Source organism: Haemorhous mexicanus, chromosome 15 (assembly GCF_027477595.1).
Source record: "Haemorhous mexicanus isolate bHaeMex1 chromosome 15, bHaeMex1.pri, whole genome shotgun sequence".
NCBI lineage: Eukaryota > Metazoa > Chordata > Aves > Passeriformes > Fringillidae > Haemorhous > Haemorhous mexicanus.
In genome coordinates this window covers 17105770-17130005 of record NC_082355.1, presented here as the reverse complement: position 1 = coordinate 17130005, position 24236 = coordinate 17105770, and the positions used below count along the sequence as shown (strand labels likewise).

The window sequence follows — 24236 nt, the reverse complement described above, 5'->3', positions numbered from 1 at the left end:
AACAAAGGAATCTGGAATCAATATGTGAATGTTCCAGCAAAACACACTGGCAGTGCTGCAGTACTGAAATAATCACACAGACAGAGAATCCATAATAAGTTATCTGATGGCACCACACCTCCTCCCTTAATAAAATAATGATTAAAAACTACCAGGAGACAAATCCCAGAGAGCAGCAGAGCTCCCCACAGCTGCATCCCCAGCTCCAGGAGCCACCAGTGCCTGGGCTGGGGAACTGGCTGAGGCTGGGGCATCCCATGCTGGTGGCACACAGGGGACACTGTGCCTGACTCCAGCTGTGCCTGGGTGGATGGGATGTCCCACACCAGCGTGCTCAGAGGAAAACAGAGGAGCCAGGCCCAGTCTGGGGGCTGCTGAACAAGGAAACAGCAAAGCCTGCCTCCATTTTTCTTTCCTTTCTTTCCTACAAAGGCAAGTCCTACCACTCTCCAGATTGTTTGTTACTTCAAAACAGAACATTTTTACACACAGAAGGAAGACATGTAACAGACACAGGTAAGAATGAGATGGATTACTGATGGGAAGAAGAGGTCCAGAGCCTGAATCTCATTTTATTTCTTTCTGTCCCTTCTTCACTCAGCTATAGCCTTTTGCATTGGTTCACTGTCTGGCACTCACTACTCCTCCCAGTTAAGTGCCACTGGGAAATGTCATTAATATGCTCTATGTCACCTCCTCCTGATAGCTGGTGGAGAGGTTTCACAGCAACAGGCCTGGAAGCTCCCCCAGCAGCTGCCCCAGCACCCCCAGCATTCCCCACCTGAGGCAGGGAGGAAGCTCAGACACCTGTGCACATCCCAAGTACAAACTCCTATGACAAACTCCTCTTCCTGGGGAAAAAATGCTTTGCAAATGCACTCCCTGGGCAGCTCTTCCCCCCAGGGTCCTGCTGGGGAGCCACTGCTGCCTGCTGAGTGCAGCATCTCCTCAAAGCAGCACCAGCCTGGTCACTGCCTCTCCATTGCTCAGGTAACCAGTGACAGCAGGGGCTCTGCAGGGGATGGGATGCAGGACGAACCCCTGGGGTGATGCACCATGCCCAGTGCCATGGTGCCACCTCTCCCAGGCACTGCCCAGCTCAGGCTGGAGGAGCTGGTACCTAATGCTGCTACCTATTTCCCAATAAGCATCTCCTGTGGAAAAGCTGCTTGGGTAAACATTCAGGGAAAGCAGCCAAGTCCACACACCACACTCACCATGGCCACTTCAGCCACGAGAGGCAGAAGGGCCTTTTGTATGATAAATTCCAGCAAAGGTTTATTCCAGCATGCCAGAGGGGAATCAGGGACAAAAGAACTGGCCATGTGGTGTGCACAGGGTTAATTAGGGGTCAGTGGCCAATGGTCCAAAGGCACGGGGGTGACACAAAGGGCAGGGCAAAGGGCATTGCCCTACAGGGAAGACACGAGGCTGGCCACCAGGGATACCACAACCAATGAGGGAACAGGGAAAGGAGAAACGACCAGAATTTGGGACATACAGGGAGAGGAATTGGGGTGGTTCATAGTATTGTGAAAAGCTCCATGGGGAAGTCTTCTTTTTCAGCCTAGGTGGAGGCTCTATAGTGTATTCTTCCAGGGCAAGGCCCTGGGGATTTCCCTGAGGGATTCAAAGGATTCCACACCCAGACACACAGGGAGAAGGCAGGGCCTGATCCCCCAGCCACAGACCTCACAGAGGCTCTTCCAGAAAGGCCTGAATGGGATGAATGAGAGACTGAATGAAGAGTTCAAAGCACCTCAATAAAACCAAGGAAGTCTCATGTAAGAACTTCAGTTGGTTGGTTTATTTGACAAACCTTTCTGTGACATTCCAAGCTATGTTAATAAACATCCTGGAAACTGACCTGTCAGAATGGTGATGTCTAAGTACGGCATCCTCTCCAACTCTGATTTTGTTCTGTACTGCAGTGGAGCAGGGACAGAAGCCATCTGAAATGCTTTCAAGCTTGCCAAGGGTGAATCTGTCCCCTGTTCAACAGCCAGCACTGCTGCTCTCAGCAAAGGCATTCCTGGGAAAGCCCCAAAGCCACCCTGTTCTGATACATCCCAACAGCAGGTATGTTCCTGCCCAGGCTCCTCACAGGTCCCAAAGCAGCAGCACTGCTTTCTGCTGGACTTGAACCCTGCTAGGACAGGGGCACGGAGAGAATTTTGGAATGGTTTGGTTGGAAGGGACCTTAAAGATCATCCAGTTCCAGCCCTCCTGCGACAGTGATGCCCCCCCAAAAGGGCTGATCCCATTGCAGTTTCTCATTTAGCAAGAGAGAAGTGACCCACTGGTGCTTGCTGTGCTACTGCTCTCCCGTGGCTGATGCCACAGAGCTCACTGGGTGGACTCAGGGTGTTAAGAGCTCCTCACACCAGGATTACCGGGAGACACACCCTCACAGTAACCCTCGGGAGAACTTTCTTGCACCCTGTGATTTTTAATGCCAACTTTGCTGCAATAACCACATCTTTAAGCACCATCCATCAGGCCTTCAGCTCAAACACTTGTTTGGCTGAAAAGGGTTTTAGAGCCACTCTTTTGTCACAGTGCTGAGAGGTCTTCTCTGTAATTTGTTCCCCTCAGCAAATAGAATGAAAATGTTTTTAAAATGATGCCAGAATCCAATCCCTCCTCCTGTGATTCTATCCACAGCTAGCAGAGAACAAAGCCTCACAAGGAAGGGGCTCTCCACTAAGTAACCCTTGATTAGAGATGTGAAAGCACCATTCCATTTGGACATTGGGCTGGACAGTGCTCACAACTGGCCCTTTTCCCTGGGCCAGGGCTCTCCTGTGGCACTGGGATTTATGTTCTCCCAGCTGATCAGCTGGTGCTGAGTGTTTTGAACGCTGCTGTTCAGAGGCACCCCGTGAGGCTGGGCTGGGCTCCCTCCTCACCCCGCCTGCCAAATCCACTTGGCTTCTCCTGCAGCTCCTGCAGCAAGAGGGAAGGAGGGGCAGGCGAGCCCCTGGGACAGGCAGGGCCGTGGTTGGCAGTGCCAGAGCAGGTCCTTGTGTCTGCCACCCACCCTCGCTGGCAGCCAAGGTGATGATGATGAAGGTGGCACACGGGGCCCATCCTCGTGCCCAGAGCTGAGCCTGCTGAACACACACCAAACCTCACCCATCTTGTGCAGGGGAGCCACGAGGACAGGAGGGGTGTCTGTCACACACAGGGCACAGTGTGGGTGGCACACACACAGGAGGTGCCTGGGCCCCCTGGGAATTCTGGAAGTGATGGAAGAGAAGGTGGAGGCCAGTAAGGTGCTTGGGGAGGAGGGATCTCAGGGAAGGAGGGGTGACAGGAGGGCTCCAGAGGGAAATACAGTGCCTCTGATGGAAGAGGAGGTGGAGGCCAGTAAGGTGCTTGGGGAGGAGGGATCTCAGGGAAGGAGGGGTGACAGGAGGGCTCCAGAGGGAAATACAGTGCCTCTGATGGAGGCACTGCTGTAGCATCTGCTGCTGCTGCTACTGCTGCAGGAGGCAAATGCTTCCTCTTTGTGGCAAAGAGCTCCTCCAACAAGTGCTCCACCCTCCCACCTCCCTGCTGGGAGGACTGCTCTGCCTTGCAGTGCAACAGCAGCAAACACACAGGGAAAAAAATAAACACAGGGCAGGAAGAAGAAGGGGCGTCCTTTTGTAGAGTGGGCACAACATGTTTTCACTTTCCCTTCTCCCCAGTTTCAAGGCAGGCACTGCAGTGAGTTACCACAGCCCTGGGTGCAGCAGGAGCCATGTGCTCAGGATTTAATACGAGGCACTTGATTTATTTTTTCTTCTGATACTGGGCTTGAAGTCTGTGAACTGCAACAGTTTAGAGAATTTAATCCCACAAAGGTCCGAGCAGAAGAAACAGAGAGACCAAAGGTATCCAGCCACACTCTGATCTTTCATCTCCTGAATGGCACACCAGGCTGCAGAGACACTGCAGTGACCTTTGTCTCACCATGTCCCCAACTCAACATCCATGAGAAGCTTACTTACAAAAGCCAGTTTTAATCCCTCTCCAACTCACTACATTATTTATCCCCAAGCCAATGCTACAATCCTTTCAATAATTGTCATTCCTCAGGTCTATTTGTTACTCCAGAAAGCCCATCTGGGATGCTGAAGGCTTGGCTACATTCAGAGATCAATGCAGGATGTAGGCAGAGAAGAACAAGGCAGCTGACCAGGAGAATTGAGAACCTGACAAAAGGAACTGAGGATGATATTAATTTTGTGGCATTTTAGGCATTTAATACCTTTTGAGAGAGGCTTCTTTGCTATGACGGAGGTTAGCACCTCCAGAACATCATCAACCATCTTGTCTCCCACATCCATCACTCTCAGAGAGCCTCCCCTCTTCTCTCAGGGACTCAGGAGACGGCCACCAAAGAACCTGGCAATGTGGAGGCACAGAAAGGACACAACAGGGAGGGATAATCCATCAGGATCAACACCAGTGTGAGAATCAGGAGGTTTAAAATAGCCATGGTTAATCTGTTGTTGGAAACGAGGAGTTAAAGGCTAAAAGGGCTCAACTTGAGGAGGGTAAAGGAGCAAAAAAGGAAACTATTTTCTAGGGGACGGCTGGGAAGCTCAAGAAGGGTCGTTCATGACCAGGCCTCAGCACTCTCTGTTCCTGTCCTCAGCTTCTGAGTCTGTAACTCAGTGCTGAAATTGCAAGGATGAGACATGCACGACACAAACTCCCTTCTCCCAGCTCCAGCTCCCAGTGGGAGCGTTTCAGGACACACTGTGCTGCTGTCAGGGCGTGCAGCTGACTGCCTTGGATCCCCTCTCTGCTCGATGTGTGTCAGCTGGCTCCCCTCACCCAGGCCCCAGCCACGTCCTGGCAGTGGTGTCCCCCGAGCCCGGAGCATCCCCGGGGCCGGGGGTGCTTGGCCAGCACTGCCCAGTCCAGCCCAGAAGGTGCTGGTCCCACCTGCCTGGCTGCGAGACCTGCAGGATGGATGGGAAGAGCCTGCCAGCCCTGCTGCCAAGGCAGAGTGAGAACAAATTTGGATAATAAAAGCTGGAATAAGGAGATGCCTTGGAGAGCGTGCTGGAATAGCGCTTTGCAAAGCTTCAATTTAAAGCCTTGTTTCTACAGCTAACGCAGTCGTAAGGGACATTAGCCTAATTTCTGTCAAGAGAACTTGTCAACACTGCAGTATTTAAGACAGACACTAAAGATGTGTTTTATCTCACAGATAGATCACTGGGAAGGGAAAGAGCTGTGCCACACTTGGTTCACAGGAAAATAAATTGACATTCTCCCCGGGCCTAATTGGTGAATGCTGTTTTATAACATCACAGGCACGAGCAGCCTCCCATTTTATCAGTGTGCAGCTGAGATCGGGGCCAAATCCACTGTGGGGTTGGATACAGGAACCCACAGGGACGTGCTTCCAATGGGCACCCAAGGGCACAGAGCTGGGCATTTTCCAGCCACAGAGTATCTGAAACTTTTGGCCGTGTCCTGAAGGGTCAGGTCCTTCTACTGATGGCGCTCACCAGCTGAGCCACAGCTAGTGGGGTGGGATTTCAGGGCCAAGGGGAGAAAACTGGTGATAGAAGAAGAGAACTGGCTTGGCTTCCTCAGGACCACCAGCAGGAACTCGCCTGGCCTGGTTTTTAGAGACGCTCCATGGTGAGTCAATAGAAAGCAAAGAAAAGAGAGGCTGTACTCTGCAGCTTTAGAAGAGAAGTGTTAGCATGCTCCTGCTCCCATCATACCCCACTTTGAGGAACTAAAACGTTCCCAGGAGTCCAAGTGTATTAAGGCTCCACACATCCCACGTGCCAGCCTTGGAGCTGGGTTTGAGACATGCCCAGGATAATGCTGGTGCCACGGCACAAAGGCTTGTCCCAGACTTGCAGCTTCTGCAGTGGAAAGTTGAAAATGCCCTTTTATTTGCAGTTGTTACATGGAAATAACAGCCATGTGACCTTGTCCCAGCCTTGGAACAGAAATCAGCTTGCAGAGGAAGCCTGAGGGAGCGCGACCCTGAGCTGCAGGCTCGAGGGCAGGAGGGTGGCTCTGCTCTGCCACGGATTCTGCACTTGCAGAAGAACTAAATCACTACAACAGCCAGAAATGTCCCTTGGGAAGGAAATCCTCTCAAAGATAAATCAATAACTCAGTGTAATTTTAGCATGCAGCCAAGAGAATTTACATTGCCAGGAAGGCTGAGAGCTCTGCCACAGAGACAGAGGCACAGCATCATCAAACAGCCCTGCAGCAGACCCTGTGCAAGAGCTCGGGCTCTGGGTGTTCACTGCAAAGCCACGAGGCTGGGCTCAGCATTTTGGGACCCCACAGACCCAAATCACAGTGACAACAGCAGGGATGTGGTCCAGCCAAACTCCCTTGGGACAAACTCTCCTTTCCCTTTTCTCCCCTGTGGCAGCAAGGCTGCAATCATGGCAGTGCTGGCAAACACTCCAGATCCTGCAGGGTGAGGCACACAAAGCTCAGCTAAACCAGGAGCAGGAGCAGAGGGGGAATGCTCCAGCCACAGCCTCCACCCCTGGCCAGGGGGTTCCCACCAGCCAAGCCACCCATGATACAGCACAACAAGGATGTGCTGCAGCCCCTGGTGATTAATGAGACTGCAATTTACGTAATTATATTAATGCTAAGTACACTCGGAGCAGTAAGTTCAAGGGAACTAATGACACTGTAGAGCACAGTTCAACACTGAGCAGTAACTCCAGCAAAAAGGGGGGAGAAAAAAAAAGCCCCTAATTATTCAGTAGCTCTTCTCCCAGATTCTCAGGGTCAGCTTGGAGGAGAAGGTGGCCTGAATTATATTTTCTTTTCCAGAACATCAACAGAATTGCTAAGTGAGTTCCAGCAGCAAGGTCACAGCCTGCCCATTGTTATGCATGCCAGCCCTGTCCCTTCCCCTGCTCTGCCAGGCCAGGCAGGGCTGGGCTGCCGTGTCCCCTGCCAGCGCTGCCACCACCAAGTCCTGCTATCCTGGGGACACAGGACCAGCTCCTGCGCCAGTGTTTGTCCTCATCCCCAGCACAGACAGACTAACTGCAACAACCAATTCCTCAGAAGCCAGGTGTAGCCTCCATGTCTGAAGGTGCAGGAGCCTGTCCAGGATAAGCCTGAGGAGCAAACAGCCCAACCCAGCCAGCAGAGGCTTGTGCACACCCAGCCCTCTCCAGAGTGCCTGTTGGCACAGCCACAGCCCCTGGCAGATGTGGAGCCTGTGCCAGGGCACACAGAGCTGGGAAGGACTGTGCCCACACACACAGAGCTCTTCCCCTGTACACCCACCTGGAGCCATGGAAGCATTTTGGAGCACCCGTGCTGGCCACAGTCCTGTCACTCCTCACAGGTGCCTCTGGTGCCAACAAGCTCTGACACAGATTGTGCCATCGGTGCTGATGTGCTCCAAGAGCCTCTGTCTGCAAATCCAGCTTTACAGCACTTACCAGTGCAGTCTGGGCTTCTCTATTACTTCATTGAGACTCGGACTTTTACAGGGGCCTGGAGTGCCAGGACACAGGGAATGGCTTCCACTGCCATGGGGCAGGGATGGATGGGATCTTGGGCAGGAATTGTTCCCTGGGAGGGTGGGAGCCCTGGCACAGGGTGCCCAGAGCAGCTGGGACTGCCCCTGGATCCCTGGCAGTGCCCAAGGCCAGGCTGGACAGGGCTTGGAGCAGCCTGGGACAGTGGGAGGTATCCCTGCCATGGCAGGGGGTTGGAATTGGATGAGCTTCAAGGTTCCCTTCCAACCCAACCCATTCTGGGATCCAATGACTCTGCACCTTTGAAATGCTGAGATCTGCCAGCAGAGCTGCCCCAAGGGCCAAGGTCAGTGCTTGAAGCTGAAGGTGCACTATGACCACTCCACACAAAGCCAGGACAATGACTTGTTTTGCTCCTACAACACAGAACATGAAGCTGCCTGAGAAGCCAGGGCAGAAGAACTCTGCAAAAACAACACAAAAGAGGAGACCCCGCAAGCCTCATGTGACCCCTGTGTCTGATTGAAAACCAAACCCAAATTAAATGAACAGTCACAAGTTTGGGGCCTCAGGATTGCACCCAGAGCTCTCCTGGTGCCTTCCAAGCTCAGCAGCAGCATCCAGCAACAGGGAACATGCAGAAGGCAACTCAGTGATGATTAGGAAGACACATATGAAGTTATCCATCACAGAGCAACCTGTGTGCACCTACATGTCCTGCAGTACAATCAGAAATCAATAGCAAGATGCAGAAACCCTCAACCACTCAGTAAAATATAAAGAACACTTGTAATATTGATTTTAAAAGCACCTCTGTAAAGACAGTTGAGAAGAAGCCTGAGAAAGCAAAGCAAAATGCCTGAATTGAAACCTTTTTTTTTCCCTCAGAAAGACATTAATAATGGATTTTCAATGCAAGAAGAAAAACTGAAACCCACACCAGATTCTCCTGGTAATAACAGCTTTCTGCAAAGCCCAGCTATTAATGTAACAGGGACGTCCATCAATCAAGCACACAGAAAGTACTCTGAGAGCTAAAAAAAGAGCATGCAAACATCTGCTTTTGGCAACTTAAATTTTGCCCTTAAGCACAAGGAACATAATAAATTATCAGGAGGTTGGGCTTGAACTTATTTTTCTCCATCCTGGACCTAAGTGCTGAGGATAAAGATGAAGGTACACAAACATGCTGCTGCTGGGATTTGTCATGACAAAAAGCGGGCGAAAGGAGCACAGTTTCATTGGTGTTTTCATTTGAAAACACTGGTGCAAAAGGACACCAAACAGGGGTGTAGCATCTGCCTGTCTGCAGTTCAGAGAGCGCCTGTGAACCCTTTTCCACCTCCAGCACCCTCAGCACATCCAAGACTGCTGGAGTGGTCCCACAGTGGAGTGACAAATGTGCCACTGTGCTCCAAGGTGCCCATGGCCTCCCTCCTCACCCAACTCCTTCCCTGCTCCCCGTGGAACTGTGGTGATTTTGGCAGCTCCTCGGTCCCCCCGTGTTCTCTTCAACCACCACGTCACACTTGGGGTCCATCCACGCAGCCAAGCACTGCCTGGGGGATCCCAGCAACCCCAGAAAAGCTGGATTGGTACCAGGGGAACGGCTGCAGAAGCAGCTGGGGTGTCCCCACGCCTCCAGGGTCTCCCCCCTTGTAAAACACAGTAGGTCAGAGCAAGTGCTGGAGATAATGAACACAATTTACTGATTCCAGCACAGGAGGCTGCAGGCATGGCTGCACTAAGTCTTAATAAATTCTGAAGAGTGACACCATGAAATGGCATTATGGAGGGCTGTATTTATTGTCTCCCCATGCTTCCGTCTCCAAGGTGCCACGTTACACTTAATAACAGTTTTCTCCCCAGCTGCCAGTGTTGCAAACCCTGACAAGCTAATGGTCGGGCCAGCCCTCCCCAAACACACACATCTCCCTCCACCCAGCACACAGCTTCCATGGCAGGAGCAGGCACAAAGGACTCAACCAGTGCTGCCCAGCCTGTCCCCTCCATGCTGCCTCTGCAGGGCTCCTGCCAAGCAGCAGAACAGGAGTTTTGTCCCTGGAGGTGATGCAGAGGAGGAGCAGCTGCTGCAGGGTGGTCCCTGCATGCCCAGTGACCTGCTGGGACAGGAGCATCCCTGCCCTGCCCTGCTGGGAACACCAAGGCCCTGCCAGCAGAGCAGCCCCACCTGAAACTACTGCCTGCTGTCAGAGCAAGCTCTGGGCAAGGCATCAGCACATCCCTGTGGAGAACCATGGGGAACCAGGGATCCTCATGGAGAACCACAGAGAACCAGAGATCCTCATGGAGAACCAGGGATCCTCATGGAGAACCAGAGATCCTCATGGAGAACCATGGAGAACCAGAGATCCTCATGGAGAACCAGAGATCCTCATGGAGGACCAGGGGTCCTCATGGAGAACCACAGAGAACCAGAGATCCTCATGGAGAACCACAGAGAACCAGAGATCCTCATGGAGAACCACAGAGAACCAGAGATCCTCATGGAGAACCACGGAGAACCAGAGATCCTCATGGAGAACCCGGAGAACCAGAGATCCTCATGGAAAACCAGAGATCCTCATGGAGGACCAGAGAGAACCAGAGATCCTCAAGGAGAACCAGAGATCCTCATGGAGAACCATGGAGAACCAGAGATCCTCATGGAGAACCAGGGATCCTCATGGAGAACCAGAGATCCTCATGGAGAACCAGAGATCCTCATGGAGAACCATGGAGAACCAGAGATCCTCATGGAGAACCATGGAGAACCAGAGATCCTCATGGAGAACCAGGGATCCTCATGGAGAACCAGGGATCCTCATGGAGAACAATGGAGAACCAGAGATCCTCATGGAGAACCAGAGATCCTCATGGAGAACCAGAGATCCTCATGGAGGACCACGGAGAACCAGAGGACCCCTGGTTCCTCGTGCCAGAAGGGCAGGAAACCTCCCTATTCAGCATTCCCAGCTCCACTACCCCTGCAGTGTGCACTTCCATGGTTCCATATTTAGCTTTTGGACCATGGATACAGTTTTTCTGAAGCATAATCTCCACAGAGCTTCTTGTTCTCCCTGCTGGTGTAGTGTTCTAAGCCTGCAAGAAAATCACTTTGAGCTTCAGGCAGCTCCTTAGGTGTGGATGGAGACTTGACAAGTATAAAGGTGCTGCTGTTTCATCCCTGCCTGCATCACCTGCACTGCAAAAGGCACAAAAGAAATCAGGTGAACCATCTTTAGTTCTCTTCAGAATACAAAAAGGTAACAAAAATCCCCAAACTTCCATCCATCAGTTTATCAAGTACAGCAAACAGGAGTGCAGGTGTGTTTGGCCTGAGAACACTTGCAGTGGATGGAGGTGAGTGTGTACATCTCCTCACCCAGCGTCCACCCCTCTGGTCACAGCCTGGGCTGCCAGAGCCTCCACATCCCTCCTCTCTTGCCAGCTGACAGCTACCAGCTCTCCTCAGCCTGGCTCTGCTCCTCCTCCAGGACAACTCCTTTCTCCTTCAGAAACCTTCCAAAGGTTTGAGAGCATCTGAGGAGATCAGTGTGTGGAAGGATGATGAAACAGGAGTCAAGTGAAAGCCCCTTGACTTCTCTTCCAGCAAAGGCTCTGCCCTCATGGGGCACCTTCCCTGCAGCCTCTGGCTCCTGGCTCCAGCCCTCTGGTCCCACAACTCCCCAGCAGCTCAGACATTTCCTGCTGCCATTTCCACTGGCCATGCCTTTCTGTGCTTGCCCCACTCAGACTGCAGCTGATGTTAGTGGGGGAGCAGTCAGCATCACCATCAGGGCTTGCAGCCCTCTGTGAAGCCACCATGAAATTTTCTGTCTTAGAAAGGGCACTGCCAGACAGTCCCTGATAACTGAGGCTGGAAACACCTCTGGGATCAACCCCTGCTCAAGCAGTGTCCCCTCCAGCCCTAGGCCTGTGCTCAGGAGGGTCTGGGATGTCCCAGGACTCCACCACCTCTCTTGTGGAGCTGGCCTGCTCCAGTCACCCTGCAGTAACCAGATTTTTCTATATTTAAGCAGCGTTTTCTGTGTGTTTTGCTGTGGAGGTGTCTTGGAATGGCAGCACAGCCAGTGGGACAGAAGCCACTCCTCCAGTGTTCCCTCAGACAGTCTATAAATACCTGCAGTCCACCTGTAAAACCCATCACCCTGTGCAACCCCCTTACAGCTCCAGCTAATCCAGATACAGCCAGGGATAACAATTTTTTGTGTATTATCTGGTGAAGAACAGACAGATAACTGTAATTAGTAGCACCCTGGTTAGGTGAAATGATAGTGTAATTAATGAAGATCAGGTGGGCTTTGTTTAATATAAGGAAAGCAGCAGATTCTATCAAAATGTAAATGCAGCTTAAAATCCAGCCTCAGTGATCACTTAGAGGTGCCTTTAGAAACACCACCAGCCTGAGATGCAGAGGTTTCGCTTGGCTTGAACGACACATCCTAAAAATAAACCCTGGTCCGGGGCTAACATGTAAATTGTTGATTAGATCTATTTATTCACACCCTGCAGTGATGGGGGAGACTTGCAGCTCCATGTTCCTCCTCTGGCTTTGCAGGATCACAGGCACATTCCTGTTATTGCTGCTTGCAAGGACTCTGCAACCCCGGGAGCTCTCCAGCAGCAGAGCAGCAGCAATTCCAAGTGACAGGCTGCATACATTAATTCTGTATTCACATAACATCCTGTTGCAAGTGAATGACCCAAGCAAAACTTCCTGCAGTCTTAAGGAGCAGGCAGAAAAATCAGGAGAGAGGAGCCTGAGTCTTTTGAATCAGAAATGTTGTCCCTCATTAGAATTTCCAACACCACCACCCTTACTCCTTCCAAAATGTAAACATATAATAAAAAATTAAATGTGAATCTGGCATGGAAGAGTTCTTCCAATAAATGGGAATTAGTTCGACAAAACATCAGGACAGACTCAAGGAGATTACATTTCCTTCCCCAGCTTTTGCTGGTAAAGCAGGGCTGGAAAAGCAGAGCCAGATTTATTTTTTACCTGGGAAGCTTCCTCAGGATGCCAAAGGAAGCAGCTTCAGTAAAGCAGAGCCATTTGTCTCAGTGTGCATTCAGGTAAGAACAAATGCAAAACCAGCTTCTAGACCTCAAGGAGCATCAAATAGCTTTTTAATTTATGTCCCAAATTCCCTGCAGATTCTGAAATGAACAGAGGGCAGGGTTCAGAGAAAATGCCTCGCTCACTCAAGACAGCTGGATGGATATTCTGAGTTTTCCTCAGAGGAGAAGGTGCTTTTGCACCCGAATGGAGCAGGCACAGCACGTGGCTCCAGAAGGACCTGTGGAAAAAGCAGACCTGTTGCTTCTGTGACCCTATAAATAAATGTATGGAAAACTGAATAACTTAGGAAAGAAAAAGGAGGAAAAACAAGAAACTGGAGCCCCATCTGAGCAAGAGGACAATTTGCAGGCAAGAACTGTGAAGGAGCAAGTGAAATATTCCTCACAGGAGCCATCTGACTGTGCTGACTGCCTGAAAACCCTCTGACCTTGTTCTTGCCCACCCAGAATCAGTTCTGTGGAAGTTTCAGTAAGTCAGGCCTTGGCCCATGGGGGAAACTGCAGGGAAGGAGGGCCTGAGCAAGGCCATGGAAAATATTCCCTAATTATGGAAAAAGATAATGCTGCAAAACTGTGATTAGGGGATGTACATGATCCAGACTGAACAGCAAGGAAAAACCAGGGGTTAGCCCCTGGAGCCAAGTTCTTCTGTAATAACTGCTACACACATCCCAGGGCCCAAATCCAGCATCTCCTGGAGCATATGGCCACATGTACCCTGGGAAAAGGGCTCAGAAATGGTCATCCTGGCCACAGGCTCAGGCACTTGTGCTCCAGCAATCCTTCAGCCAGGGCAGGGACTGGATACACAGCCAGCAATGCCAAAGGGACAGATGTGGAAGGAGCTGGAAAGATAGTGCATCCCCTTGGGGCTGGGGCTGCCTCCTTCACCACCAGCAAATGACAGCAGACACAGGAGAGTGGGCTGAAAACACAAAGTCTGCAAGGTATCTATAGGTCAGGGTTTCATTTAGGAAATTACTGAATAAAGCTGACAAATTTAGGAAAAAAAATAATCTCTGCAGGAATGCCTGACCCCCAGAGCTGCCAGCCTCTCCCAGAGCATGTGGTCAGTCACATCCTGCAGCAAACACTGCAGTGCCTGCAGTGCTTGTCCCACACAAGAACACACATTTGAAGCCCGAGGGAGTTGCTGTGATTATGTTTGATCAAACCTTCAAAACTGTTTCAGTGACCCTGGGACCCAAGTCCCATGATTTGAAACCATATACCCCCAGAAATTTCCCATTTCCCAAGGAAAATGCTGGAGCTGTGGGCCTGCTGTGGCTTGCTGGCTTTGGAAGGAGGAGGGATGATAGCCAAACTGGAAATTCAAGATAACCAAGGCTGGAGGCACTGCCAAAACATTTTAGAGGAGGGAAAACATTTTCCTTCCAAAGCACTGTTACAGGCTTGAAATAAATGTGCAGACTGTTAGATGAAGACAGAGATAAAAATAGGCCTGTTATTAAATACCTCTTCTTTAATGAGGTTCATCCTTCTAAACAGCCACACGAAGGTTATTGGAGCTATTGCAGAAAATCCAGCCTGCTTGCACATAAAAACCAGAGCAAGGTATTCCTCATCACCCAGCACACATTTAAGCACCTCTCAGCAGCTCACAGGCTCACAGCATCCCCAGCTTGGCAGGGAGGAGATAAAAGCAAGGAATGAGAGATGTCTTCCCTGGGAAACAGTCTCTCTTCTTTCAAAGCACTTTTCCCCCACCAAACAATGTACATTTAACCCTGGGAATGGTTCCCACTGCTGATGTCTGCTGCTATTACACCACCAGCAGCCTGAGCATCATTAAAGTGAAGTTTGAAATTATTCTGAAAAGCTGCAGCTTAACCTCCTCCTGTTGCACTAAAACCACTGCTTGACTCTCAGCACCTCATCCCCTGGTTTATGACCACTCCAGACCACCTGGAATACCCTGCAGGGCTCAGAATTCCACAAACCACTAGCAGGAGTCGTGGCTTGGCTCATGAAAACACAGCACTGCACCCTTGTTTTGGCAGTGCCCACAGCCTAGCCCGTGGCTGTGTGTTAGAGAAGCTCAGACTTTTATTCTGGCTCCTCAGAAGCAGAGTTAGTTTTTGGCAGAAGGAGCATCACTGCAAAAGTCTTTTGTGACCAGTTTGAAACCAGAAGCATCACGGCCAGTAAGGGACAGGACTGACCTGACACACCAAAAACTCACCCCAAGCCCACTCTGCCCCTAAAGCTGAGCAAGCAATGTGGGGGTTTTTCTCACCACACCAGTGCTGCCAGGACACTGCCACTTCTGGAAAAGACAGAAGAAAAGTTTTACCTGCATTTGGGGGGGCAAAAACTGGTTCCCAATTCGTGGAACTGGGGGTCCCACTTCTTTACAGAAATGCTGAAACCAAGCTGCAGGGCAGGACACTCATGCTGTGTCTCCCTGCCTAGAGCTGGCATCCTTCAAACACATCCTCCTGCTGCAGCAGGGGGCTGGGAACCCCTGTCTGCTCACTGTCCCAGCATCTCCTGAGCCCCAGCCCTGTGCTTTCACCAACAGCTGGAGGGAAACACCACTATTCCTCTTACCCAGAGCAGGACCAGGGCATGGAGGATGTGCTTGGTGTGCCACATCTGCCTGGCACTGCCCCACACGCACGGCAGGAGCAGCACCTGGAGCTTCAGCCCTGGCACTTCTGCCAAGGACTTGCAATTAGGCACAAGTGTTAGGGACACTGCACCTCCTGTGATGTGAAGATGAGGGGAAAAGGAAAGCTCACCAGGGTGGGAAGCTGAGAGAGGAGCCCATGAAGGCAGCTGGCAATAAAAAGGACAGGCACGAGATACATTTAGGAGATGAAAAGACTCCTATGCAAGAAGTCAGATTGAAAACAAGCAGAGGGAGAGCTACCAGGGACCATAACTCAGCTTCCAAGCACTGAATATTTGTTCTCAAGTCAGCCTGGCCTTTCCTACCTGCTGGAATCATCCTCCAGCTCTCCTGTTGCTGGCCAGACAAGATTATAACAATTCCAGAGTCGAGATTCCTCCCCTCTGCACATCACTAACAAGTCATTTTATAAAGAAACTTGGAGAAGAAGCATTTCATCTAGTATAGATGAGGTTTTTAAAATTCCATTTGCCTTCCCTCTGTATGCAAATCTGTGCTGATCTGATGATGATCTCCTCTTTCCTGGATTAGACACGTCAAACTTTGCAAAAACGAGCATACCCTGGTGGTTTCACTCTGTATTTCACAGCCCTCTCTTGACCATGCTGCCATAAATATTTCAGAGACCTGCCTACCACTGTCTGAGCTGGGTCCAGGTCAGTGAGAAGCCAATGGTTTGGACAGTGATTAATTCAGCAAAGCAATTAGCAAGAGGTGCTGCAGCTCAGGACATCCCAGCGAGCAGCAGCAGCAAGGTGCCCACAGAGGAGGTGTGAGGGGACCCTCAGCAGCAGTCCTGTCACCACCACGGGCTGTGGCACAGGCCTGGCACAGATCCCTCCTGCCTCCTTCCTCCCGCCAGCCAAAGCAGCGCTGCCTCATTTGGCCACTGAGATCTCTGAAGTCAGACTGGCAGTGACACTGGGCCCAGTCAGTGCCCAGCCTCAGCCCCGTTCTTTCCACAGCAAGTCCTTCAAACAGCCTCTGAAAACACCTCCCTGCCGTGGCTGCCTGCAGAACTGTGTTTCCACAGGTGTAAAACCTTGTTTGAGCAGCAAATGAGATGGGAGAAGACCTGTGACAAGCAGGAGCAGCAAAGGTAGCCTGAGGATCCTTGGGAGCTGCAGCCATGGATATTTAAATTCCAAGCAATGTATCACTGGCTCCCTGCTGAACATGAGGTGGTTTCACCTTTGCAGAAGCAGCAGCAACAGCATGTTCACATCAGCTTCACTCTGGCAGCCTGACCAGCAGCAGCAGCCATGGCTCCTTGGTGTTTAACTGAGAAATAATTGGGCACTGCAGGAAATGACTCTGGGCAGCACAAACACCGGGGAGGCACTGCAGGTTCAGCTCTGCAAGGCAGAGCTCTAACCACAGCTGAAGGTGCAGGCCAGCTAAGCAACCTGCTCTGCCCTGAGACATCCATCCAAAGGCCAGAGAGATCCACACTGCACCATGCCAGTCCCTGTGCCAGGCTCTGCTCCCTCCCTCCAGCCTGCAGGGACTGCTCTGCAGCACAGGCAGCCTCTCTGCCCCACTGCTGCCCGTCTGCAGAGCAATCTGCAAATATTTTGATATGTTGGGCAGAAGAGGTTCTCACTTGTCCATCTGGATTGGAAACTGGACTCATTAACTCCCAACTGTCAGCTGGAAAAGCTGCCAGAGGGTTTCTGCCACATTAGGGAGCAGCCAAGTACTGCTGCCACAGGGATGGGCAGAGCAGAGCCCTGTGCAGCCCCAGCTCTCCACTCATCACTGCTGGGAGGGGTGATTAACACCCTTTTCCACTCCCAATTAAACCCCTGCCTCTTATATCCTTGCTCTGAATCTTCACAGCAAACTCCTCCCAGAGGAGCCCAGAGGATTTTCTAAGCCTTCTGATGTTTACACTCTTGTGGAGAACTTCCTCACACACTGTCTGGAGATAACACATTGTTTTGCATTTCTTTATGGAGGAGGAGAGACCTGATGGACTGTTGGTTTGCCCAGTGACATTGGAGAGGTGGCACTGTCACCCTCCAATCCACAGTCACTTTTAGAAAACTATAAATGTTGGAGTCAGGAAATAAATTTCCCTTTTTGTTCTTCACCCTGGAGCAGCGGTGTGCACCTGTGTTCTTTCGTGCTCCTTAGCGACAGCTGGGTGGAAAATTTCCCACCACTGCTGGGTGGAAAGTCTGCTGCTCAGTGATACAACTAGACAGTCAGAGCAATCCAACTTCCAACCATCATCAGGAATGCTAAACCAAATACTGGGAAATTTGGTGACCAAATAACAAAAGGAAAATATGTTCCAGCTCCCAAGGGTACTATCACCTGGAGAAAGTGTATTCTGAAAGAAAAAAGACAGCAGAGGAAGCACAACTTCAAACAAACTCTGTTACCTGACCATGAGGAGTCTGAGCAGGAGTGTGAACCTTCATTCAGAGGACACAGCAATCCCACTCACTAAACCCCAAAAAACCTCCAGGTTCCTGTGGACTCCAAGCATGGACAGAAGGAAAAGCCCCACAGATGATGCCCAAAAGTGCAACAGCAGAGGTGCTGGAAGCCTCTCTGAGGCACACGTCTCCCTTCAGTCTGGGCCCTGTACCTGGTGCATTATTTAGTGCCAAGTGAGAAAGAAGCAATGCCTAACGAAGTGTTAAAGGGCTTTGGGAAGTTTCACCAATCCTTCCAGAGCCGTCAGCTCCAGCTGCCTGGCAGAAGAGACAACTGATCCTGCCTCCAGATTACAGGCAACACAGCTCTTAGGGCAACTGTCTCTCTGTGTTTGCATCCAGCTACCTCCAGCAGCTTGAAGTGTGCTCAAAGTGCAAGGAAGCACTTGATGGAAATCCAGCTCACACTGCAGACGGCGAGGAACAAGCGCCCAAAGCGTTACAGACACAATAACAATGGAATTTGGGGGGGGAGTTGACAGGTTACAGGTTGATGACACTGCTGCAGTCCCGGTGGAAATGTGGATTGATGCAATTAGCAACAGGGAACTGGAAACTCAGCAGAGGAAAACTGGGAACACATCTATAAAAGATGAGCTGCTGCACCATTGTAGCGAAGCACAAAATCCTGTGCGAGCTCAGAACAGGAACAAGTTGAAACAGGAGTGAGATGGGGGAAACACAGCTCCAAGCTCCCTCCCAGTGTTCAGAATTGTAGATCCAAATTCTAAATTCAAACATTTGCTTCCCCCAGAGAGACTGGCCTAGTTTGCTGCAGGGATACAACGGGAGAGGGAGTGAGGGTGTCCAGCAGAGATGGGCAGCAGAAGGCAAACTCTGACCCAGCCCAGCCCAGCCAGGCTCTGCTCAGCTGCCAGTGAGTGCAGCCACATGGAAAACATGGCAAAATGCAGAACCAGTGGGTGGGACACGCTGCCAAGGTGCATGGCTCTGCTGCAGCACCAAAAGGTGAATCCCTGTGCAGCCACAGCAGCAGCTTCCCTCGTGCCAGAGCTCCCTGCCCAGCCAGAGCCGTGCTCACACTGGGAGAGTGTGGGCCAGAGGCTACAGGGATGGGCTCATGCTGCTAACAGGGCCCTCAGCCTTGGCTAACACGTGCTGAAGGTGTCAGTGCCAGTCCTCACAGGGGTTTCACTCCAGAAGAACCCCCAGGAGACAGAAAGCCAGGCTGGCAGCAGGAGGCCAAGGCAGGCTCCTCTTTGTGCCATGTCCCCCGTGCTGGGATCTGTAGCAGTCAGAGCATGAGGCAGGACACCATCTAAGTCTTTACAAGAGTAACCAGAATTACTCTCCTCTGTGAATACTGACAAGCTCCCCACTTCCACAAGCCCTTCACTGCGTGTGCCCAACATGGAATAACTACAGAAACGAAGCAGAATAAGGCACCCGAGCAGTGGAGAAGGTGCTTGTGAACAAACCCTGCAATGAGGTTTCTAATGATTGCAAGTATGTACATGTTCTGCTCCAACAAAGCTGGTGGGGATCTGCCAGGCTGAATAATGAGCAGGGACACCACACGCCTTCCATACATAATGGTACAAAAATGGAATATAAGTATATACTGCAGCTCTGTGGAACACAGGGGCTTTTGTAGCCATTTATGTTATACAAAGATTTACATTTGGAAAAGTCATTCTGCTATATCTGGCAGAAATTTCAAGACAAATGGAACCCATACTTATTCTTTCAATGATAATACTGAGCACAGGATAAAGCTCTTAAATTCATAGCACTTTATAAAAATTAATTACTACTTAGTTCACCCTTGTGAGGTGGGAAGGTATTACACCTGCATATACATGAGGACACCAAAGCACAAGTGGATTAAACAGCTCGTTCAGGACCCCAGAGACAGGCTAATTGTTGAAATATGTATGCACATGTGCATCTGTGTGTGTTTGAATGCCTTTGGCCCCTCCAGAGCCTTCCCAGCACACAGAGGCCAAGCTGCTCTGCTGGGCTCCTCTCGCCACAGAGTCCCAGGCATGTCTAATGAAAGACACCAACCCAAAGAAAGGGAAGAGATTTTTTGTGGTTTGCACAGATGGAAATAAAAGCTAGCTTTCAAACAGCCGAGGAACAGAAAACCCATTGTTAAAAAGCTGTGCAGTGCTCCAGTGACAGCTCCTAATCAGCTTGCCACTGAGCAGCGCCACACCGGAGCACAGCAGACCTGAGAATCCACGTGCCAACAAATGTTATAAAACCTGGCCCTTGTCAAATGAAGAGAGAAAGGGCTGTGGAGCCAGTGACAGAAAGAGCCCCCCACCCACAAGGGGGCTGGCAGTGCACTCCTCCTGCTCCAGTGACCTGAAAGCCCTGCAACAACCACTCCCCTCCTTGGACACTGTGCCCATGGCCTCCAGTCCCTGCACTGGGTCACCGAGTCCTCCTCTTTATGTGAGCACCAGCAAAAGCACACATTGTCATGGGAACAAACAGCCCTGGGAGTGTCTGCAAGGCTCCTGTCAGTGCTGGCAGGTGGGCTCCAGAGGCATGCTATAATTAGCCAGCAGCAGTTACCTGGACGCAGGGTTTGCCACTGATCCGTGGGGTAAAACACTTCCAGGTCTTCAGGATCAGCGTCATCCTCTGTCCCCAGCTCCTTCCCACTGTCATCTTTTATGTCGCTCTCTTCTATTTTCGTAAGGGCAAACTCCTTTTGGAGAGAAGAGATTCAGCTCATTAGCAATTGCATCTGGGTAATTTAGTGCTGGCTGAGAATACAAAATTTTTTCCCTCGCCAGCAGATTTTTTTTTTTTTTTTTTGACATCCGAGATTCTTTCCACATGGTTAAATTTAGATTTAAAGTATATTAAAGGTTAAACATGCATAACTAGCATGACATTTGTGCTGAACAAAGCAATGCAGCTTATTTCCTATTCCAGAGCAGGTTGCAGGTTTCAAACCAGCTCTCACAGAGTCTCACCTGTATTTCAGTCAGAGGCAGGAGCCCTGGCTATTATTAGGGTTGTATAACGTTCTAAGACCCCATTTTCCCTTGCCTAAAAATATGTCAAACTTTTAACTTTTTCAGCTGAAATTTTCCACACGACTGGAATGCCTCAAGGCTTGTTGGTTGGTTTGGGGTTTGGTGGGTTTTTTTGGGTTTTGTTGGGTTTGGTTTTTTTTTTTTTTTTTTTTTTTTTTTCCTTTTTCTTAAATGCACTTATTTCAGGCTTGGAGAAGATTTCAGCTAAAATAGTTCAGCTGTTTCCAAAATAGGACACGGGAAAAAACACACCGAGTTGCCCACATGATACAAATGTGAGGATCCTCTTCTCCACCCTCTTCCAGTGTTCTCCAAGGCTTTTAAAACAATGAGGCAGGGATTTAATCACCACCTCCATGGCAAGTGCAGCACGAGGCTGGCAGAGGTGTGGGAGAGCAGCCAGCACGAGCGGCTCAACGTTACACCAAGGGAAGAACAGCGGGGAAAAAAATCCTTGCTGTGAGGGAAACCTTGGAGAAAGCCTCCCTAGAGAGCTGGTGGGAGTGACAAAAAACTCTGGAGAGTGCACAGAAATGACCTGTACTCTCACACCAGGCACTGACTCCTGGGTCTGGGCTGTTCTCGTTCCAACAGGAACAGCTGAACTGGTCCAGGCTCATCATCCCCACAGCTCAGTGCCTGCTGAAGGGAATATTTTCAGCTTCTGAGATCACCAATTCAGTCACCACTGAAGAATTTGAGTTAACCACCCTGCAGTGAGTGATTAATCCTAATTGTTGGCAATTAAGATGGAGTTACAGCTCACTTCATGAAGTGTTTGGATCTTAATCCTTAGGATGTTTTCATAGGGAAAAATGTAAGTAAATTCAGAGGTTAACTGGAAATTCTGGGACACATTCTGCCTTCAGTTCTTCCACTCTTTGGGAAAAAATGCATGCACATTTTCTGTCAGAATTTGGATGCTCTGCATATAAATATCCATTTCCAGCCTAGAAGAGTCTTTCTGAGCAACAGAAATGTCAACCTGAGCAAAACATGCACAGTGGCAACGACAGTGTGGATGTGGCACTCGGGGACTTGGGCTGGTGGTGGCGTGGGCAGCACTGGGTTAAAGGTTGTACTCAATGATCACAAAGGTCTCTCCCAGCCTGAACAATTCCACAATTCCATGACTGTGGTAACACACAAAGAAGGCTGACAAACCTGTAGAATGTTTTTATTTCAGCTGTGATTTCGGAAATACACGAGAAACCAGATCTTAGCTCCTGCTTTTGCTGAGTGCATCAGGGGCTTGGAATTGTTCAAATTATAACAAATGGTTAAAGCTCAGGAACAATCACAGCCATAAAAGCCCAGGTTCTGCAGATGAAAATCAATGTTAACATTTTCTGAGCCAAGACTCAACAGGACTAAAGAGGAGTGAGTGGAGCAGTTATTACTTAGCTGATTTCCACAGCTCTGTGATTATCCAAGAGGGAGTTAGTGATACAGGCTATTGTAAATTTACCACCAGGCCTCCCAGTGCTGGATCTGTTCAAACACATAATGGAGACAGCTGATGTTTACCAGCTCTGCTCAGGAAAAGTGCCGGGGTTTAAATGCTCAGAAAGGATAAAAGGATGTGACTTGGTTCAGTTAAGTGTTGCTGTCACTGCCTGGCCACAGTTGCTTTGCAATACCCCATTTTCATTAGCATTTCTAGCAAAAACAGGCAGCACCACACAAGCAATTCTTCATTTACACAGCAACCAGCAGAATCCTTTCTGGTTTGTTTTCATAATTCAAGGAGAAAGATGTTCCTAAAGAATAATGGGCATTTCCTTAAAGGCAAAAAGCAGCTGTGTTTTATCAGTCTGAAATCAAGGTGGAACAGCCAAAACTTACAGGCACTCTCTGGCCCAGGCTGGAGCAGGAGAACAGCACAGACCCCAGCAGCAGCAGCAGGCTGACTCTGGCAGTGGTGGAGAGGAGCCCAGCCCAAGGAGACATTGCCACCAGCCTGAAATGCAAAGCAAAACAAACCCAACAGTATTTTTTTTTTTCATTTTTACAGATTTCAGGACTCTTTACACAACACTTTGCAACACAGCGTGGGATCAGGGGTGTGACACTGCAGGAAGCACAACACCTCGAGGTGTGAGCACAGGGGACTCGTGGGGGCTCACTGCTAATGGGGTTTGTGACAGGTAATGCCAAGAGACTTATACTGACCCCACAGGGGATAATATCTCTCCTGGAAAACATGAGGAGACCTGCAAGACTTGTTTAAAATCACTGTGCCAGTGCCATGGATGACAACTAGAGGGAAAAATAAAAAGCACTGCAATCCCGTGAAGGCTTTTTATGTCTGTGCCTCATTTTAAGTACAGAAGTAGCTGCGTTAATTCAAATTAAACAAAAAGACCAGCTGTCCAAGGATCAGGGGTTCCTCTAATCCATATGTAGGTTTTTCTTGAGGAAAACAACATTTTGCAGAGGTCAGCAAGGTTTACTTGGTGGTTCCTACAGCACAAGGCTTTCCCTGCTGCTCAGAGCAGAGGCTCAGCCCAGCCATGGGGCCAGGAGCTGGCTCTGACCACTCTCAGGTGGATCAGGGAGCAGAACCATGGCACAGAGCCACCCTGATGGAGCACAGAGCCACCCTGATGGAGCACAGAGCCACCCTGATGGGGCACAGAGCCACCCTGATGGGATACAGAGGCACCCTGATGGGGCACAGAGGCACCCTGATGGGGCACAGAGGCACCCTGATGGGGCACAGAGGCACCCTGATGGGGCACAGAGGCACCCTGATGGGATACAGAGCCACCCTGATGGGATACAGAGGCACCCTGATGGAGCACAGAGGCACCCTGATGGGATACAGAGCCACCCTGATGGAGCACAGAGCCACCCTGATGGGATACAGAGCCACCCTGATGGGGCACAGAGCCACCCTGATGGGATACAGAGCCACCCTGATGGGGCACAGAGCCACCCTGATGGAGCACAGAGGCACCCTGATGGAGCACAGAGGCACCCTGATGGAGCACAGAGCCACCCTGATGGAGCACAGAGGCACCCTGATGGGGCACAGAGGCACCCTGATGGAGCACAGAGGCACCCTGATGGGGCACAGAGGCACCCTGATGGGATACAGAGGCACCCTGATGGGGCACAGAGCCACCCTGATGGGGCACAGAGCCACCCTGATGGAGCACAGAGGCACCCTGATGGGATACAGAGGCACCCTGATGGGGCACAGAGGCACCCTGATGGAGCACAGAGCCACCCTGATGGGGCACAGAGCCACCCTGATGGAGCACAGAGCCACCCTGATGGGGCACAGAGGCACCCTGATGGGGCACATCAGGGGGGAAATGAAGGGTTCTGCTGTAGTGGGTGCCAGTGCCCGGGCACGGAGCTGGTGTGCCCACCCTGAGTGTGAGCACACACACGTGTGCCCCCAGTGCCTCACACGAGGCTCGGGATCCACCTACAGCCTTCAGCTCACTGCTGGGCTAGGGAGTGCAGCAGCCTGCCAGCACCCAGGCTGCACAAGTATTTCCTTTGATTGGCTCTAAATTTACACGCT

At 50.6% G+C, this 24236-nt stretch overlaps 1 protein-coding gene across 9 annotated transcripts in view; it reads right to left on the bottom strand.

Moving 5' to 3' along the window:
• Window positions 1-24236, bottom strand: part of SIL1 (SIL1 nucleotide exchange factor) — a 95777-nt gene that overhangs the window by 50633 nt on the left and 20908 nt on the right. For all 9 annotated transcript variants that reach the window (XM_059860344.1, XM_059860346.1, XM_059860338.1 and 6 more), the window contains 2 exons: window positions 22547-22661; window positions 20232-20367 (listed from right to left, as the gene is read on the bottom strand). In XM_059860344.1, coding sequence (XP_059716327.1) covers window positions 20232-20367; window positions 22547-22651 — 241 coding nt within the window. In that variant the 5' untranslated portion in view covers window positions 22652-22661. The remainder of the gene's footprint in view (window positions 1-20231; window positions 20368-22546; window positions 22662-24236) is intronic.